The sequence below is a fragment of the Cynocephalus volans genome, chromosome 5 (genome assembly GCF_027409185.1).
Source record: "Cynocephalus volans isolate mCynVol1 chromosome 5, mCynVol1.pri, whole genome shotgun sequence".
Lineage (NCBI taxonomy): Eukaryota > Metazoa > Chordata > Mammalia > Dermoptera > Cynocephalidae > Cynocephalus > Cynocephalus volans.
The window spans coordinates 66638510-66651809 of NC_084464.1; the positions used below are offsets into that span (position 1 = coordinate 66638510).

Sequence of the window (13300 nt, forward strand, 5' to 3'; positions counted from 1 at the left end):
AGTTTTGGCAGGATCTAAATATCGTTCTTCTTTCTCAGCTCTTACACATCCACAGACATTCCCCATTTGATCTGCAGGAGATCACAGCTCCACAAATTCACTCATTTCAAAATCCAGGGCTTATTTAGATCTTCTCCATTAAGACCAAAAATTCCACTCTGACCTCTAATTCCTCACGGACTTTGTGACCATCTTCTTCAGTCTGAGGCCATTTTGCTTATGAGAAAGGCACACGCAAGAAATGCTGTGGCATTTTGCCCAGCTGGGTCCCTGTGTTTCATTAGACACCGTGGCTTATTTCTGGCCACCAATCCTCTTAGACAAACATTACTGCTCACTGTCAAATTACAACACTGACGAGCTTTCAAGGCAAACCCTCAGCCTTACTATAAAGATTATGACCGTCACTTTAACTTTCAGTTTTCTGAAACGCAGATGCACTTCTCAAGTTTGTACTAACCTTTGAAACTACTGGTGGGTCAACAAATCAGAGCGAACTAAAAACAAATACCAGTCTGCAGAGGCGGAGCAAAGTGCCTTTCAAATTTAGTTTCATAGTCTGTACACTCTTCCATTTAATTTTTTTTCTTAAGAAACACCAGCTAATTTTGGTACTGCACATAAACAAATAAAAAGCTCAATAATCTCTGTATTATACTAAGATTCTCATTCAAAACAACAGCCATAAAAAATAACAGGATGATTCAATAGCTAGCTGAAGGAGAGATAATAAATGCTAAATGCCTAAAATACTCTAACAAAATTGTTTCTAAAATCAATCTTTTAAAACAGTTTGTAAAATCTTTCAAATAGCAAATTTCCAAGCCACCACCATTATCTAATCATTGGTATTCTCATATGAGCAAATGGATAAATTATATGATTTAAAGCATGGAGCACTTAACCAAAGGGAACACCTGTGCATTCTTATACAAGAATTAAAGCAGTTAAACTTTACATGTAACTGTTATAACTGTACCCAAGTTAAATATTATGCAGTTTTACTAGGGCCTTGTCAGAAAAATAATAAATCAGTACGGAAAACCTGATTGTTAAAAATGTGCATATTTCTAACACTGAGTCATAGATAAGATAAAAAGGAAATTAGTATGGCATGAAATGGACTTACACATAAGCAGAAATCATTTGAGTTACTGAAAAAATTGATAATTGCCTTTCTCTAATCTTTAGATGGATCAGAATATGAAACTCATTACATTTTACTGAGTAAAAATATTAAATTAAAGAGTGAAGTTAGCAAGGATGTGGCTGATGTTTGTCAGTAACAGACTCTGCATTGTAAGTTTTCCCTAATCACTTACAAAAGGAAATTAAATATTCTCCTGTGGCAAAAACTGAGTATCCTAGAAGACAAGCTGGCAAAAATAAGATCTTGGGTTGGTTTATTTTTAATTTGATTTTTAACATCTTCAAAAGCAATAGAACGTTTTTCGATAGAATTTAGATGTATAATGGCTGGTGTCTGTACTGACATGATGGACCAGCAACCAGTAATTTGCAACCCCAAACCCCCCATCCTTCCCTCTAGTCCTGCCAAACTAAGCAACTGTCCATTTTCAGTCCACATACACTGCTCCCTCTCCCAGGAATGGCCCGACTTCAGTCTCTGCCTGGTAGCTGGCATTCATCTTGCAAAGCCTATCTCTCTCTAATGCCTATAAAAATTTACCTTATTTTCTAATACTTTCCCTGTCCTACCACAACACTCCCTCCCCACTAAATTTCTATTTTCATTTATGTTACTCATAGATTCATTACCCTAGACTATAGTTAATTTTTTGAACATTCCTCCCATACATAGGACAACATACTTCATTACCTTAGTATTTCTGGATCTAGCATATGGTATGTAATGATACAGGATTACTGTGACAATGAGGCCTACCTTCAGAAAGTCTGACTGAAAGATTCAATTTGTGAGGCTCATAACAATTTTATTTTTTTGCAGATGGTCCATATGGGGATCCAAACCCTCGACCTTAGTGTTATCAGCACCACAGTCACCCAAATGAGCTAACTGGCCAGCCCTCATAGCAAATATTTTTAAAATAAGTAAACAAAGTGGTGCTCTGAAATTATTTCCCTTATTTATGTGAAGTATAGAGGAAAAAAAGCTCAGTCACTCTGAGTGAGAATGATTATAAATAGCTTTGTATCTTGGCATAACCAGAAAATAGTTCTAATCTTAAATTATAGTAGTACTAAGAAAAGTTATTTCATTTAAATAAGAAGGAACACTTCAGTTTTACCAAAACATAGATGTGTTCCATTTTAGATAGATCTTGGTCTAATTTTAAAATATCGGTGATAATTTAACAGTCATAACCTCCTGTAATTCAGGTCCTAAAATACAATGGATTCCATAGCATTACACCACAGGATCATATTAGGACCAAAACTTCTTTTGGTACTTTTGTGACTAGTCCTCTTCTCTTCTCCAAAGACAGCTGAACTCCAAACAACTTTCTTAATATATAACTCTTTTTGAGACCTTTTGCTTTAAATTTCCTCAAACTCAGACTCAGGGTCTAAATACACTGCTTCTAATTCCCAACCACTTACTCACAGTTTGGCCTGGTTTCTGCTCCCAGTAGCTTAGGAGTATATTCTCCAAGATCTCCAATGTTTTCCTTCTAGACAAAACTATCAATCTGCACTCCCTCTTAATTTTCTCATGGTCTCTAGTGGCATTTCATACTGCTCACTATTCTTTGCTACTTGAAATTCTCTTCCCTTGATTTCATCAATATGTTTTCCTTTTGTATCATCCATCTCTCCAAATGTTCCTTTTCTGTTTTCTCAACAGAATCTTCTTCTGCACCTACAATCACAGGCCTTCCCCAAATTTCTATCTTTAGCTCTTGGTGCTTCCTTCATGTATGCTCTTCTCTTGGATCCTCTGAAGATTCCTTGACCACTTGTATACTGACAACTCCAAGTGCATCATCTGTACCTCTGACTTCTCAGATCGGCTCTGCTCACATTTCTCAACTATATGTAAACAGATACAGAAGCTATCCCACCATCCCATTAAACTCACCCAAAAGGTCATTAATTTTCTCCTTAGCATCACCCCCATGTATCTCATTAGTTTACTGGTCTTTGATCTCCCAGGCTAAAAAGTTTCATCACCTTTAATCCTTCTTCATCCTCTATGCCCTGTAGTCAAGTCCCTTCCTTTCTTCCTTCAAAATATCATCCCTTGGATTCCATTTTTTATCTCCAACTGAGTCCTGGCCTTTATCACTCCACTCTGAGATCCCACCTCAGCTTATTAGCTTATCTCCCTAACTATGCACTCTGCTCATTTCTACCTATTTTACATGCTATTGATAGATTCTGTTTTCTAAAACACAATTTTTCAAGTTCAGAGTGGTTAAGTGACTCACCCAATGCTGTCACAGCAGTAAGTAAAAGAGCCCAGAACGAAATTTAGTTCTGTCTCCCTCCCTCCCACTGCCCCACAGTGACCCCTAGTCTGATATTCAAAATCAGATACAGTCTGCCTCACCAGTTCTGTGGTGATGAAGTGACTGGTTCCTTGCTCTGCTAGGCCTCCGGCCTTCCTATCAAGGATTCTTGCAGTTTCAACTCTACTAAAAGCTTTGGTACCTAATCTATTTAGGGCTAACTGCAGAATCCTCAAGAAAGCCACTGAGGAACTCAACATGAAATCTGCTTTTTGGAGAATAGTGATAACATCCAAATAGTGCTGATGTCAGTATAGTTCTATTTTCAGAATAGTGGAGAAGTCAGAATAGTGCTCATGTCTGAATAGTGCTCATGTCAAATATGTGCTCATATTAGAATACTGGTGATGTCAGAATAGTGCTCATGTCAAATATGTGCTCATATTAGAATACTGGTGATGTCAGAATAGTGCTCATGTCAAATATGTGCTCATATTAGAATACTGGTGATGTCAGAATAGTGCTCATGTCAGAATAGTGCTAATTTAACATAGTGCTGAGTCTGGTCAAGATGGCGGAATAGACAGTCTCCAGCAGGGACCCCAGACAGATAGATCCCAGATGGTCTCTCCCAAAAATCAACCAATTTACAACTATAAAAATGTAACATCAGCCAAGCTGGGGCTGCTGGAGCTCAGGGGAAGAGGAAGAGAGACCTACGGAGTTCATGAAGGTGGGAGAAACCATGACAAAATAAAGAAAAAACTGCCCAGAGCCGTTTCGGGCCATGGCTGCTTTAAGTCTGGAGCTGCTGAGCACATGGAACAGGAGCCAGCAGAAGCTGCAGCTGTGCCCTTCAGATGGAGTTGCTTGGAGGTGGCAGGGAAGATGAGGGCCTTGGGGCCCCCCCCGGACAGCAAGACCACTAATAGTGTTCCTGTGGACACACGCAGGAGCGAGGAGCCAGAAAAGCTGAAAAAGGGGAGCCAGAGGCCAGTGAGTCATCACAAAGGACTGGCACATGGCCCATCCCTTGGCAAGTGTTTGGAACACAGGCAGTAGGGGAGATGGGCCCACTGGGAGAACACTGGGGCACAGCAACGACAGCTGATCCACCCCCCAATCAGTGCAGGACCACTCAGAGGAGACTGGTCGGGGATGCAGAATTGCATGGGTGCAGTTTGATGAAAAGATTCAGGCCCAGATCAGAGTTTCTACACAGCCGAGGTATACCGGGTCTCTGGAGAGCTGGAAATACCAATAAGGTCAACTACTAAACCCTGAGCTGCACAAAAACCCTTCCCTAGGGAAATAGCAGCAAAGCAGCAATTTGGCTCAACCACACAGCTCAAGGATTGGTTCCCACAGGAAGTTCCCCCATTTTAGAAGTAAGCAAAGGACAAAAAATTAGTTCCAGCTCAGGCACACCACCAGTGCCTTAGGGCCGCCAGGGGACCTGAGGCTTGAAGCCAGGGATTGAACCCACTCCCACATCCAGGCACACCACCAGTGCCTCGGGGCTATGCCTGGGGGTCCGGGGCATGGATACAGGGACTGGACCACCCCGCCCACACCCAGGCACACTGTCAGTGCCTCAGGGCCCCACCTGGGGGCCAGAGCATGGTGCTGGGGACTAGACCCCCCACCCACAACAAGGCATACTGCTCAAGTGCCTTAGGGCCAGCCCAGGGACCCAAGGCATGGAGAAGGGGACCAGGCCCGCTCCCACAACCAGGCACACCATGCCAGTGCCTTGGGGCCAACCCGAGGAATGGAGCCAGGGACTGGAACCCCCTCCCACAACCAGACACACCATGCCAGCACCTCAGGGCCTGCCTAGTGTCCTGAGGCATGGATCCAGGGACTGGACCCCCCCCCCCAACTAGGCACACTGTGCCAGTGTCTCAGGGCCTGCCCAGGGACCCGAGGTGTGGAGAAGAGGACCAGACCCCCCTCCCACAACCAGACACACTGCACCAGCTCCTCAGGTCCCACCTGAGGACCCGAGGTATGGAGAAGGGGACCAGATCCCCTCCCACAACCAGGCACACTGCACCAGCACCTCAGGGCCCACCCGGGGACCTGAGGCATAAAGCCAGGAACCAGACACTCCCCACAACCAGGCACACTGCCAGCACCAAGGAGCATGCCAAAAACATCACCTCCATGTGGGTGGCCCACCACAGCCACCACAATAACCATGGCTGCCACAAAAGCAGCTAGACGCCACAACCACCACACAGATGGTCCACCAGCCACTGGAATGCATTGACACAAGGAGAGTCACCAGCAGAGAGAAAGAAAAGAAGGGGATGTCTCTCTCCACAAAGCCTGTTTCAGAGTGACAGAAGAAACATCTGCTTTATGATAATACTGGGGGACCTGATCACACCTTTCAGCATTGGACAGATCATCTAGGCAACAAATCAACAGAGTAACCATTATTCTTTCAGAAGGAGAGAAGAAATCTAGGATAATTAGAGGGGGAAGGAAGAGGGACATGGGGAGAGACTGAACAAGGGGCATAAAGAATAATTACGATTTATAACAATACATATGCTAATAATATTGATTTGATCAACATATGTCAACATTGAATCCCCAAAATATGTATAATCAATTATGATTCAATAAAAAAATAATTAATTAAAGAAGAAAAAAGAAATCTGCTTTTTGGCCAGTTCTACTTAGACTTTACCCAATTCTGGTAACATTTCTGGCTCTGTGCTCCATGTGCAAATCCCAACCTTGGTTTAGTACTCAGTATTTATGATCCCCTAAGGATGGGATCTTGCCGTCTTAGAGACGCTCAGGCCTTTGGAGTCCTGGCTTCCAGTTCCTGTTACTGGCTCTCCCTGACATCAACAACCTAGCTGAGTGGACATTCACCTGTATTATATGCCTTGCAGTCCAGCTAGCTAATACCTTTTCTCAGCTTACGTGGGTCTCCAACTTCAAACTGCTGAAACTACTTAGCTGCTTGTCAGGTACTGGAACCCACCTAGACTCTACTTCCTGTATCTCTTCATACCTGTCAGATCTATCCTATTCCCAAATGTGTCCCAGGTACATTATTTTCCACCACTACCCTACATTTCAGCCAAAATTCTTTTTAAAATCTTACTCCTCTCAAGAATTGGTTCAAAGCCCCAGCTCCTTCCAGAAGCTGGCAAGCTATCTCTTCCTCCTTCAATGTCCAACTGCACAGTAATTAATCAGTAAGATGTCCTGTGTGCCTACTGTGGGTTAGGCTCTGTGCTGCACACTGAACATTTCACAAGCAGATAAGCAGTTAATTAACTAAGTTCCAAAGTTAGGAGTCACCTTAAATCAAATGAAGATGATTTTTTTAAAATGTATCATTTCACAAAATGTAAATCAAAATCAGTCCTCAATTGGTACAGATTTATGAGATAATAATTCATATTCAATATATTTGCACTTACTCCCCTCAAATCTAGATTAAGAAGGCAAAGCACTATACAAAACATACTTTTCTGTTATTCATATCTCTTTAGGATAATTATACTGCCATCTAGTGTCTATCAAAGGAGAAAATAGTTTACATGGTTGAGAAGCTGTAATCTCAATAAAAATCATCCTAAATAAGGACTGAGTCATAAAATCTTTATGTATCTAAAACAGGCAATATTGTCCAATGACCAAAAGAAATGTGTCTGCATACAATAAAAAGAAATCTCTGTCTTCCAACTCTGAAATTACAAGCATTGTCCTTAAACTACATTTAAGCTCATGGAAAACAGAAAATGAGGTACCAGGTTCACAGATGGCATGTTACTTGAAAGAACAAATATACTGCTTTAAAAAAGAAGCCTGAAATTTATTTTTCATCCATAAGGCATGAAAGCGTAATTCATCCTTCATACGAACCACTTGAAAACTAGCAATGAGAGCTAAAAGAAATCATTTTAAAATGTTTTTAATTTTTTAAAAAATCAATTTTTAAGAAAAATTGGGCTTACCTGAAAGTGCAAAATTATTGTCCATATTAATCCCAAAGTCAGTTTGGGATTTCCATCTGTTATGTCATCATTTCTAATATTCACTAATTTCACCTGTTATATATGTGAAGAAGAGATAAAACAAATTGTGTAGTAAACAGCATGAGTTATGTTTACTTACATAAAAGCAATCCTAAATTATACAAAGGAAAAAGTAAAATGATTTAAATACCAGTAATCTCCTAAATACTGATTTACCCTTATCTTCAATCATTTTAGATTACAAATTATAGGGTAACCACAAAGGAAAAACAGGTTTTATTGTGGTTTTGTCTTGTACAGCAAATACTAAAAGCAACCACTTATCAAAACAAAAATAGAACTTAAGTGAGAAGTTCTAAATACTTGAGATCTTAAAATTAGAAATTATTTTGTCTTTTGAAAATAAGCTTTACTTCATTCTTACCATTAAGTAGGAAACTGTCCTGAACCATAAAATTATTTAAACAACTTTCTCACAATTCCATCAGAAAGGTTTAGAATTTTTTAAAAACTAGAATTATTATTCTCAATCTACTATAAATAAATAAATATATAAGTTACTGAGCATCTGGAAAGCTAATCAAATATTCAAAAAATAATATAATGCTCAGACTAAATCTTATCAACTGTCAAACTGCACATTCAGGTAAACAAATGTAATGATGATCTCTAACACTTACTTCCTGGGCAAAAGAATTAAATATATTGAATTAAATATTCAGAATTATAAACCATGATATCTAACATTTTACTTCCAAAATAAAATATTGTCAAAAATATTTCAGACAAGGCAGCATAATTATCCATTAATCCTTCTGGAAATTTCCACTAGAATGAAAAGAATAATGAGGCAAACACCAATAACATTTAAAATGTTTAAGCACTGAGAATTTACTATATTTAATAACTATAAGCATTTTAATGTTCATAATCAACTAAATGAAGGAATAATAAGAACTAGTGTTTCCTCTGCCCCTTTCCCTCTCTTCCTTTGTTCCTGCTCCATTAAAAAGCAAAATTGTTGTTACTTCTGATTTCTCATTGTTTTCAGTAAGTTCAACTCTTCTCCATTTCTTTTTCTTCTTTTCTCTACTAATTGAAAAATTACTTATACTTTGGCTTATGCTGCTATAATACAATATGCCACCACCAAATCAAGATAATGTCCAATGTGGTGATGTTCATTCTAGATGCTTTTTTTTTTTTTTTTTTTTTTGGCAGCTGGCCATTACAGGCATCCCAAGCCTTGACCTTGGTGTAACACCACACTCTTGAACCAACTGAGCTAACTGGTAAGCCTGGTGTTCTTCATTCTTTTCCATGATTTCTTCTGAAACCTCAAGTTAGTTGGGGACTATTGTCAGAAATATTGTTTTATTTTTAACCATTCATAAATTGCCCAATATTACCTACTTAAAAAAATAAAATATTGCCCCATCACTACTAAGTACTAAAAATGCTTACACTAAGTTTTAAAAAGTGTTTCATCAAATATTTTTATAAAATGAAGTCTTTTAGTATATTAAGTGTAAACAATAAAGGATTCCTTCTCCACTATTAAGAACTGTTCACAGACATTTTCAACATTCTGTTGCCACTAAAATGTCATTAACTTCCTAGGCAAATGCATTCCAATTCAAACAGAGGGAAAAGCAGTAGTTCTTATTCCGACAGAAATGTAGCCACTCGTAATTTCTCTGGGCTCACACCTACTAGTAACTTCCTTTTCTTGGGACAAATGTTTAAAAACATTTTTAAATATTTGCCTCACCAAAGCGCAAGCATAATGATTATAATTCACAGCCAAATTTAACCTTGTTATTCCCTGACATGTCTCTATGCAGATTTACTTAGTCACATATGTTTATAAGATTACAGTCTTTGGAAAACATCATACCTGGCGTCTTTTCAAATAGTCAAGTGCAATTTGAACATTCTGTAGTCTGTGAAAACGCATCCGACCTTTCTCTCTGGGCTAAGAATAGATAAAATGCAGGTTTAAAAAACATTGTAGTTTCTGATACCACTGACCATGCTAATTTAAATATATTTTCTGTTCATCTTAATATATTAAAACAGTATTTACTATTTAGGTAAACCCACACAATTTTTAAAGAAATTTTTAATTTCTTTGTATTATATGGGATTAAATTTAAAGTACTAGAGATTTTTTTCTGAATATGTTTTATTTAAACTTATACTTTATTCCAAATGTTTTATTTAAATAAAAGGAAAAGAAAAAATGCCATAGAACATACATAATTTTTATATTTGCTAATAGAACAATTCTACAAATACTTAGCTATGGATGCACAAAAATAATTAAATATCATTCCCCATTTCACCTTCTTAATAAATACTACTCACAAGAGGGTTCTTAGTTACAGATACATATATAGCATGTTAATAAAAATGAGGTAAAGTAGCATGCAATTAGTATAAAAATCATCAAGAAGGAGGAAGACAGAAGGTTTACTTAGCCATGATAGAGGAAGAATGAAAAGCAATTAAAGCCATATAACATATTTCCTCTTATTGTATTTTAGCTTTGTCACAAAATTGGACTCTACAATAATTAGAAAGGACTCTATACTAATTTTACCCTGCATGGGGATGGACATGATTATTTCTCAGTCTCAGGAATAGGGACACATGAAATAAGATAACTATTTTCCTTAATGTCGTTTCCCTTAAGAAACACTACAAGTTAGTAGGAGGAAAACATAAGGAAACAGAGTTGAGAAATACTTAACAAAAATACAAAGAATGAAGCTGAAACTTATCACATAAAATCTTCCAAAGGGAAAAAAAGAAAAAAGAAAACTGACAGCTTAGCTTCTTAAATATGAATAGGTTGCTGAAGCCAAAGGCACTATAATAAAACAGACAGCAGACCACATCAGGAAAAATAAGATCTGCATAATGAGTAGAAATGATGTTGATTAATCCACTCACTGGATCCAACAAACACAAAATTTCCAATGAAATCAGGGGACACTAGGGATGCAGATGACAAAAGAAGCATATCTGTCTTGCAAAGGTGGGCTGAAGTCAACTAAGTGTCATGGAGATTAAATAAATCTGTGTGTTCTATCAGGATACTAGATTTTAAAAATCTTTCTCCCTTCTAAATACCATGAGACTGTATTAGATAGGTAGTGTCCATTAAATACCTATTGCCAATAGGTATGATTTAAAATAGAAACTTAAATACTAAATAAAATTTCCCTAAGTGCTTTCAAACAAAGCAACAAGCAGTTGCCATGTTTGAAGTATCAGTTGCAGAAGGGGAATAAATTTGCATAAATATTAGCACATTGGGTGTGAGATTTCCATATTTATATACAATGTATATAAAATTCCTTACCTTACCTAAAATGCCATCATAAAATTTAAGCAAATACAAGGGTACTCCAAAAGGTCATGGAAAGACTCATATTATCTTTCAATTCTATTTTTCCATGAACTTTTCCAAGGACCTTCCTATGTTCAGTTACCATGCAGTGCACTGTAACATATAAATAATTCACTCAATCATTCTAGCTCTCTGAAGATAAATTTAAAGAGAAAATACTTCCTCTGTCCAATTCTTCAGTACACACACACATCCACCTCACTGTGGGTTTTGGTCCTTTCTATACTTTTCTCAAAAGGAGCCCAACCCCGTGAGTTACTTCTCTGTCATGTTAGCGCTCACCACACTGGAACGGCTAGGTTAGTCGAGTTATGGGGGCCGACACCTACCCCCTTATCCTCATCCTCCACATCCTCATGCTGTTCATATTCGCATGCTTCTGTTGCACTCACCAATCGTAAGGTCTTCAAAATATCTCGCTCCCTTGGCTAATGAATATAACAGACAGAAGATAGGACAGCAAAGACACAAGACAGACCAGAAATGAAAAGAAGAGCATGAACAGAACATAATGAAGGAGAACAGGTAACCAAGAAGGGGAAGTGATGTTCACCAAAAAAAAAAAAAAAGATATGACACCTGCAGAATGGGTTGAACCATTTTTCAGAAAGCGATGTTTATTTCCTTGCTATTCGTGAGTTTTTTAATACATGGTTATATTTTGGATCCAACTTCTGCTAAGCAAAAAAACCCAAAGGTAAAAAAGAAGCAAGAACGGAAACAGGATTTTAATTATAGAACAGATTATATAAGTAATCAAAGTGCTTCAATCTCTCAAATTTATATCATTTGAAGTCTGAAATGCTTAGGAAGCTAACCAGTACTCTTTTTTTCAGGCAGAATTCACAGCTCAAAGGATAAATGTTGCAAAAATCGGAACAGTCTGTGTTGAAAACACACTGGTCATATACAGAGAAAATTGCACATTCTTCAAAACAAATTAAGAAATGTAAAACTCACCAAGGTATCTCCCGAAAGAACCTCTAAAAGAGAGATCAAATTGTGTCCATCTCTTAAGTCTTCATAGAGATCATTCACATGTTTTCGAACCTACACAGAGAAAAGCAAAACTTTTGGTCCTAAAACTCAGAATCATCCCTAACATTTTTAAACAAGGAAGGGGACAACAGAAAACACTCCTCATGCGGTATTCATTCACATGGCTTTTTTTATTTTTCATTTTTACTACTTAAAAACTAAATCTAAATTTAAAAAACAAAACTAAAAGTAGATGAATTTCAGTTTAAAAATTCATAAAAACAAGGAGAATATTACATTTTTAACATACTGGAATAAATATAAACCTGGACCACTACATGGGGTTACAATTTTTTAAATATAGGCAATGCCTTGACTTTATCCACAATTTCTGATATAGCAACCAGAGCCACCTTAACAAGAGGTTGAGTTTTCTCACACACACACACACACACACACACCCCACTGCCAGTTGCTCTTCCTACTGGCCACCCACAAAAGGATCAAGGATGCTGCACAAGAACACATTCCACATTTTAAAAATCCATAGACGTAAGCTGGGTGAAGGGTACATGAAACTACGTACTATTTTTGCAACTTTCTGTGAGCCTACAATTATTTCAAAATAAAAAGTTAAAAATAATCTATATATGTCAGGTGAGAATGCCTCTGTCCAAACCTTCCTCTGTACAACATAAATCTTTTTGTGGTGAAGGGTTTTCATTACTACATAACACTACCACAAAATTAACACTCAGCCTCTTCCACCAATCACAGATGTGATTTAATTCTGTGATTTCAGCACTCAGACCACCAAAGATTCCTCAAAAGCTTTGTTCAATCTGCCCAATAGGTATAGCTCCTGTACCTAGCTGGCCCAATAAAAGGTCTCTGCTAGACAGATAAGTGCCAAAGCAGGCTACTAAGATGGCTGTTCCACAGCAGGCTGGCACATTTCCATGTTCTCATTTGTTAAGTGTGATTCTGGGCTGCATTACTTGGCACTGCTCCCATGAAAGCAGCCAAGGAAGTGGTCTAGAAAGAGGCAGGGACCAGAATCCCTCCTCCTTCACCTGTGCACAAGCTCTATATTCCTGCCAGTCTTTAGAGTAAACTCTGAAGGTCTCATACACATGAATCAAACTTCTTTGCACTTCCAAAATGTCACGTGAATACACAGCACAAAGTAATAAAAAGATCTAAAATAACGATCAAAACTATCTGACTACACAAGTGAGAAAAGGCCTACTGTAAACTGGAAACAAACGTTTTTCATTCCAAAAAAGTAGTTTAAATGCTACTAAACTTTTTAATCTTAATTGACTATGTGCATGTTTTGTAACATCTTTTATTAGTGTCAGAAATATTTCTGAGTGATGATGAAAAAATTCCCTTAGGAGTTTCATATCAAATTTACTAGCTCCTACACCCAGTGTTTTGGAACACTTTGCCTAAATCACAAAACCTTTTAA

General features: G+C 37.9%; 1 protein-coding gene across 6 annotated transcripts in view; it reads right to left on the minus strand.

Moving 5' to 3' along the window:
• The window catches only part of DST (dystonin), a 424928-nt gene that overhangs the window by 214079 nt on the left and 197549 nt on the right, over positions 1–13300 (minus strand). For 5 of the 6 annotated variants that reach the window (XM_063097800.1, XM_063097799.1, XM_063097802.1 and 2 more), the window contains 4 exons: positions 11811–11900; positions 11180–11278; positions 9333–9410; positions 7415–7507 (listed from right to left, as the gene is read on the minus strand). In XM_063097800.1, coding sequence (XP_062953870.1) covers positions 7415–7507; positions 9333–9410; positions 11180–11278; positions 11811–11900 — 360 coding nt within the window. The remainder of the gene's footprint in view (positions 1–7414; positions 7508–9332; positions 9411–11179; positions 11279–11810; positions 11901–13300) is intronic. The other variant, XM_063097801.1, reaches the window with a different exon arrangement.